The sequence below is a fragment of the Gorilla gorilla genome, chromosome 21, assembly GCF_029281585.2.
Source record: "Gorilla gorilla gorilla isolate KB3781 chromosome 21, NHGRI_mGorGor1-v2.1_pri, whole genome shotgun sequence".
In the NCBI taxonomy this organism is placed as follows: domain Eukaryota; kingdom Metazoa; phylum Chordata; class Mammalia; order Primates; family Hominidae; genus Gorilla; species Gorilla gorilla.
In genome coordinates, this window is record NC_073245.2 from 10,530,124 (window position 1) to 10,537,157 (window position 7,034).

Consider the following 7,034-nt stretch of genomic DNA (forward strand, 5'->3'; position numbering starts at 1 on the left):
CAGGAAACTGGTGCCCTAGGCTGCTTGCAGAGAGGAGAGCTGGTGGCTGGAGGACGGGGCATGGAGACTTTTCAACACATACCCTCTGGTACCTTCTGAGTTTTGAACCATGTGAATGAAATGAACACAGGCTTTATTCAAAAGTAAATAAAATTAAGATTTCTTTACCAACCATATCAGACACCTAACAGTTGTTAATAACATCTGATAAATAGCAGACTGAGGAAAGTTTGGTTATGGCGCCCGGAGAGGAGGCTCTGCCTGCCTTCCCCCGCCCCACCCCCACCCCTCCAGGGCTCAGGGCAGCCCCTAGAACATCTGTGCCTCTCTCTAGGTCCAGGGGAGGGCCCACCTCTGACCTCCGATGTCCACGGGACTCTCCTCAGCTCAGAACGACGTCTTTTATTTAAAAATAGCTTTTATTTTAAACTCACCAATTCTCTCTCACACACACTCACACGCACAGATACACACACACCCTCTGTCACCAACAGTCTTTGTTTTTCCAAAAGTTCTGCCTTGTCTCTGACCAGCCAGAGCTGGGCAGGCTGAATGGATCCTCACAGCTCTCCAGGATTGGGTGGAGATGTCCCGAGGGCCCTGCCCAGAGTGTCCCGGACCCAGGCCATGGTCCCCTGGTCCCTACACAAAGAAGGGGTGGGCTTGGCTCCTGGGGTCTTCTTCCCTGTCCAGCCAGTGGCTGGCTCCTGGCCTCCTTCTCCAGGGTCCAGGCTCATCTCCGTGGCCCTCGAAGGGGGGCCACCCCCCTCACCTTCAAGCAGCTGCCCCCCAGGTCACGACGGCCACCCTGCAGAGGGGGAGAAAGAGTATAAGGAGGTTCGATTAGGCCAGTGTGAACACTGGAACTAACCTCTGTATCCCTCAAGAGGGATCTTGATAAATAAATCACAGTTCAGCCACACGATCAAGTTCTCTGCAACAGAAAGCAGAAGAAACCCTTTCTGGACTGATACGGACTGCTGCCCAATGACAAGGTCTAAGGACAAAAGCAAGGGGCAGGCTGAATGCGCCTGTGTGCTGTGATCGCTGGAGAGAAGTACACATGGGAAACTGAGTGGGTTTCTTCAGAGAGGAATTTGATGATGGAGAGAGGATGGGAGGGAGGCTCTCTCATGCTATACTGTTTTTTTGAGATGGAGTCTTGCTCTGTTGCCAGGCTGGAGTGCAGTGGCACAATCTCAGCTCACTGCAACCTCTGCCTCCCGGGTTCAAGTGATTCTCCTGCCTCATCCTCCCGAGTAGCTGGGACTACAGGGGCCCACCACCACGCCCGGCTAATTTTTGTATTCACGCTATACTTTTTTACCTTTTCTACTTCTTTCCCATATGATCTGTTGCTGAAAAAAAATCCAATATATTTTAAAGCATAATATTTTACATGGGCAAAACAAGCACACCCCACAGTGGTCCTCCCCCTGCCTGACTGCATGCCCAGCGGCTCACTCGTCCACCTTTAAAAGCGGACTCGGTTTCTGGCCTCCTTGACTTCCCTCAGGGCGTCCCCTTTCCCAGGAATGTGCTCTCAGGTCTTGTCTCCCTGGAAAGGTTTCTCTGTTCCTGAAACTGCCTAGCACTTCCTGCCTTTCTGGGGACATTCCATGGGGATGAATCTCAGAAGGACAAGGCAGGGTCCCTCCTTTGTCTCCCCATCTGGACTGGGATCTCAGGGAGTGGTAGGGAAAAGGAGTTCTTCACTCTGTGGTCCCACTTCCAGCCTGGGCTCTCTTGGCCCAGGACCTGACTTGGAGCAGGCACCAATCAAGACCGCCTGAATTAAGTGGCAGCCATTGGAAGATGGGCTAATGGCGGCAGTCCCTGAAACCATCAGTCCTTACAGGGGCTGTCTCTACCAGCTCTTCTCATTGATATTTTCAGACTGGACACATGAGTTTCGTCCTCACCGTAAGCCAGAGAGGTCACAGATGTTAAAGCACCCCCTCTTTTGAGGCCTCCAGCCACTGAATGACTGGCCCAGAGGCACCCAGCCAGTTGTAAAAGAGCTGGGCTAGAAATCTATGTTGTCCAACAATCTGTCCTGTTTCCAGGACATGATAGTGTCTGAAATCCCACTGTAAATGCTCATCACCCTGAGCCTGGCTAGATGATGGAGGAACAGGCAGCTTTCTCAGCCCACTTAGAGAAACAGCTGACCATCTGGGAGCTCTGTCCCCTGCCCCCTCCACCCCCAGGTCCAGGTTGGGGCAGATCCATCCAGATGCGAGCCCAGCCTCCCTCGAGGCTCTTGCAGCCCAGGGACAGCATGTTCACTCACAGGCAGGGCTATTTTGAGGGCTGAGGCCACAGTCCCAGCAGAGCCTGGGGCTTGGGCTTCTCAGACAAACTCTGGCAGGAGTGGCTGAGAAGGGCAGATAGGGGAGGGGGTGCAATATTAAGGCTGAATTAGAAAACTGGCCTTCCCCTCTTTTACTCTTTAAGTGCTCAGGGACAGGGAGAGCCGCCCCCTCCCACCCCAAGTCTGGAGGTCAGCTGGAGACCTAGGGTCCCAGAAGAATGCTGGGACTGTTCACCTCCCTGAACCTCAGTTTCTTCATCTATGAAATGGGGACAAAATGATTTTACTTGCCATCTCAAGGTGCAGTCGAATGTGAATGCAGCTGTGTAAGCTGCTAAGTGTGCTTAGAAGAGGTCTTGACGGCCAGGTATGGTGGCTCATGCCTGTAATCCCAGCACTTTTAGGAGGCCGAGGCAGGCGGATCACCTGAGGCCAGGAGTTCGAGACCAGCCTGGCCAACATGGCAAAACCCCGTCTCTACTAAAAATACAAAAAATTAGCCAGGTGTGGTGGCTGGCACCTGTAATCCCAGCTACTTGGGAGGCTGGGGCAGGAGAACTGCTTGAACCCGGGAGGCGGAGGCTGCAGTGAGTTGAGATCGTGCCATTGTACTCCAGCCTGGGCGACAGAGCGAGACTCCATCGCAAAAAAAAAAAAAAAAAAAAAGTCCTGACAAGACCCCAGTTTGTTTGTCCCTTAGGAACTTAGCACCAAGGGTCTTCGGGAAGCACCACGGTTACGAGTTAGGCTCAAGTGAGACAGACCTAGGCTTCGATCCCTACTTTGCCAAGGGCCAACTACTGGACCTCAGGCAAGTGATTTCATCTCACTGAGCCTCAGTTTTCCCCCCGTAAAGGGGAATTACTTTACAGGATCACACAAGCTAACACAGGATCACACAGGCTAATCTAGGTAAAGCCTTGGCACAGTGTTGGGAACATAGTAAATGTTCAATAAATGTTCATAAGTATTATTATCAGCATCATCTATGGACAGTGCCTCCTGGTCCCAGCTACCCTCTGGGTATACCAACAGGGGAGAGCCTTACAAGATGATCCTGTCCAATCCTCACCCCCAGGTGACAAAGGGAAAACAGGGCAGAGACAAGAACCCCCTTTCCACCTCCCACTTGCTAATTCTACCACAGAGGGCCACACCTAACCCCTCCTTCAACAGAAAGATGCTACAGGAAACTGTTTCCACGGCAACCCCAATTCCAGACTGGCCAGGATGGGAGGGAGGTGGTGGCTCAGGGTAAAGGAACGGGGTCTTGGGTCTTAAAGCTCTCTGGCCCCCAAAGCTCAGAAGGGAGCAAGAGCTCCCCAAGACAGCCAGTTTTCTTCCAGCAGAGTCTTCAAGGGGCCATAGCTGGCCAGGATTGCCCCTCTCGCCTATTCCCAGAGGAGACCGTGGGGTTGAGAGCATGGTTTCTACAGCCAAATTTGGCTGAGTTCTTGGTCCCATAGACAGATCCCAGGGAAGCAGCCAGGCCCAGGGGAGGCCCCTGTGAGCTGTGGGACAGGCCTGAGACCTGCAGAGAAGTCCCCCAGCCTGCTTGCTATGGGGGTGGACACATGACAGTTACAGGGACTTCCCCCTGTAACCTATCCCACGTCCCAACCAGGCAGGCCTGAGTTTGAATCCTGGTTCCATCACTGACTGTGTGTCTCTGTGCCACTGGCAGCACCTCTAAGCAAGTGGGGATAACCGCAGCGCCTCATTCCTGGCTGTTGCAGGGTTTTAATGATAAATCATAAAGAGCGCTTAGCACAGATCAGTGCTCATGAAGGCTGCTGTCACTGCTGTTACTGGCCATTGTGCTCCCCCTCTGCACTCCTGCCACTTTTAACCTCTTCCCTCTTCCTTCTCTAGGCCTGAGCTCTTGCTGTACGCCCCAGTCCCAGAACACCCTTTCCTACCCCTTCATCGGCCCGCCCCTGTTCTAAAGCATCCTTCAGAAACGAGACACAGAAACCCTGTCAGCACTCACCCGGTTGGAGGCTTTCTCTGGGCTCTGCGAATCCCTTTGTGCCTCCCCTCCCCCACCAGCAGACCACAGCACCCTCATCTTCATCTCCCTGCCCTGACCCTGGGGCTGCACTGTCAGGTCCTGACTGGTGGAAGGGTGGGGACCTACAACCTGCTGCTCTGGGGTTCTCAGAGCCAACAGAAGGCAGCTGTTGGGTAGCTAAGGGTTGCTAACTGGAATGAATGGGTGAAAGGCAGTCAGGGAGTATCCTTGAGAGCCCCTTCAGGCCCTCCCATCCCAGGAAGCCTTAAAGGCCCACTCCTGGCTTCTCAGCCCAGCCTGGGGCACTGACAGGGGCCCACAGCTGGGAGCAGCAGGGACCCTGGAGAGGGCACAAGCCTGAGGCTAAGAAGACCGATTCAGGGCAACTGAGGCAGCCAAGTGTTGAGCAACCAGGCTGGATGTCTGATGAGCCAGACAGAGGGTGGTCTCAGGCCAAGATGCAGAGGCCTCCGCAGAACAGGGTGGAGCAAGGGACCAAGGGCAGCTGTGAGAACCAAACAGCAGGGAGTCAGGGGCCTAACTCCAATTCCCCATGCCCTTCCACTTGGCCACCAAAAGTCAGTACTCTCTCAGCCTCAGTTTCCCCGGATGTAAATGGTAGCTGCTGGAATACAAGTTGTTAGACAGGCTTCTTTACTGTAGGAAAAGCCCAGGCCAGAAAGGCACACGGTCGGGGGATGAAGCAGGTTCCTTGGAGCCTGGGCAAGGTTTCAGCCAAGAGGCCACCTCTGCTGCCACACAGCCCCCGCCCACCCCTACCAGCCTGATCCACTTTCTTGCCCAGGACACACTGCAGGAGCTGCACACCAGCTCCCTCCAGCTGACCCAAGAGTGCCCTCTCCCAACACCACGTCCTTTTGGGGGCTGGGGACTCTCAGAGGGCCCCTTCTTCACTCCTACTGCTCATCCGCTGGGTACCTCAGGCTCTCGGTTGGGGGTTTGTGGCCTCCTTTCTTCTCAGTCTCCTGCTCTTGGGTTAGATCTTAGGACAGGGGACAATTATTTCAAGGTGGGGGCAACACACACCGGGCAAGCCCAGGGCCAGCGCTCCGGCTTCCCAGCTGAGTAAATGTGGGCAGGTGATCCCATCTCTGATGCTCAGATCCTCATCAGGATAAAACGGGCAGAAAAACTACCTGCCTGAAGGGATTCTTGTGAAGGCAAAAAAGTGGATGTGGAGCGCATCAGCACAGAGGAAGACTCCATAAAAGATGGTCTTTGTTATTCAGTCCTCAAGCCGTCTTCCCAGCAGGAAGGAAGTACCAGCACACCTTTCGTTGGAGGGGATATCCCACACTGAGCAGTTAAATCAGACCCGAACTCTGGGTTTTCCTGCATCCTTCTGTTTGGGGGACAGGGCATTAAGTCAGTGGTTCTGTTCCACGCCAGACCCTGGGCTTGGGGTGCCGCACCCAGCACGAATTCCACGTCGCTTCCCCCTGGCCTCGTCGGGGACCCCTGCACCTCTCCGGTTCCCGGAGAGGCGCTGTCCCCCGCCTACCCCGACCTGGCGGCCGCAGTGGGGGACGCAGCACACTCACCCCCTTGCGCTGGTTGCTGAGGCAGAAGGTGCAGATGGAGCGCGGCTGGCGGCCGCCGTCGGCGGCGGCGGGGACGGCGCTCTTGGCACTGCCGGCGGCGCGGAAGCACGGCTGCCCGTCGTCGGCCGAGTCGCCCAGCAGCAGCACGTTGGCCAGGTGCGCGATGTAGCTGGACGCCAGGCGCAGCGTCTCGATCTTGGACAGCTTGCGGTCCACCGGCTCGGTGGGGATGAGCGTGCGCAGCGCCGTAAAGGCCGTGTTCACGCTCTGAGTGCGGTCCCGCTCCCGCGCGTTGGCCGCCTGCCGCTGTCGCACCACCACCACGGGGCCCGCGCCGCCGCCGCCCGCCCGCCGCCCGCCCCCGGGGCCCGGGCCGCGCCGCGCCGCCTCCAGGCCCTCGCAGCAGCCGAACGACTGGTCCGACGCGTCGCTCTCGCTGCGGTTCTCCTCGTCCTCGCTCAGCAGCCGCACGTCCGGGTACAGCACGTGCGCGCCGACGGGCCGCAGCAGCGCGAACGCCATGGGCGCCGGCCGCCTCCCTCCGTGCGCCGCGTCCCAGCGTCGGCCGCGCCCCGCCGTGCGCTCCCGCGCGCTCCCACGGCCCCGCCGGCCCCCGCCTTATAGGCGAGGGAGGGGCCAATGGCAAGGCCGCCCCGGCCGGGGGCGGAGGGCTCCGCCCGGCCAATGGGGAGGCGTCCGCCGCGCCCTGGCCAATGGCGACGCTCCCGCCGCCTCCGTTCCCCGGGTTGAAAGCGGCCCGGGAGCCGGTGGCCCACCCCGAAGGCTCCCATTCCCGGCTGGCTAGCCCGGCAGATGCTGGAGGTCTGGGAGGGTCGGCCGGGGTGGGCCCAGATCCGAACTTTTTGTCTCCAGCCTGGACCACCTGGGAGACGCGGGTAGATCCCTTTCTCCTCTCTGGGCCTCAGTTTCCTCGTTCGGAACGTTCAGATTGCAGAGAAACAGCTGGTGTCTTCCTGCCCTCCAATTCTAATCCTGTAGTTCTGCAACTTTCACGTGCGTAAGAACTGGGGAAGGGGCTTTTGCTATTACAGAGTCCCACATTGCTCCCATTCTGATTGAGCAGTTCTGGAATGGGCCCAGGAACCTACATTTTGTAACAAGCCATTGGTGATAGCGGTGGTGTCCG

At 57.1% G+C, this 7,034-nt stretch overlaps 1 protein-coding gene across 1 annotated transcript; it reads right to left on the reverse strand.

The window, feature by feature from the left end:
- Positions 1-400: 400 nt before the first annotated feature.
- TCF15 (transcription factor 15) lies at positions 401-6,486 on the reverse strand. The gene is made up of 2 exons (XM_004061643.3): positions 5,888-6,486; positions 401-808 (listed from the first exon to the last, which is right to left on the reverse strand). Exons 1-2 carry the CDS (start codon positions 6,407-6,409, stop codon positions 734-736), a joined length of 597 nt encoding a protein of 198 aa, XP_004061691.1. The 5' UTR covers positions 6,410-6,486; the 3' UTR covers positions 401-733.
- Between the last annotated feature and the right edge of the window lie 548 nt (positions 6,487-7,034).

Bases quoted from the DNA above. Each gene is read 5' to 3' on its own strand.
- TCF15 (XM_004061643.3), bottom strand. From the start codon at position 6,409: ATGGCGTTCGCGCTGCTGCGGCCCGTCGGCGCGCACGTGCTGTACCCG. The intron at 809-5,887 runs GTGAGTGTGCTG...CCCCCTCTGCAG, and splicing joins TCAGCAACCAGCGCAAGGGG to GGTGGCCGTCGTGACCTGGG.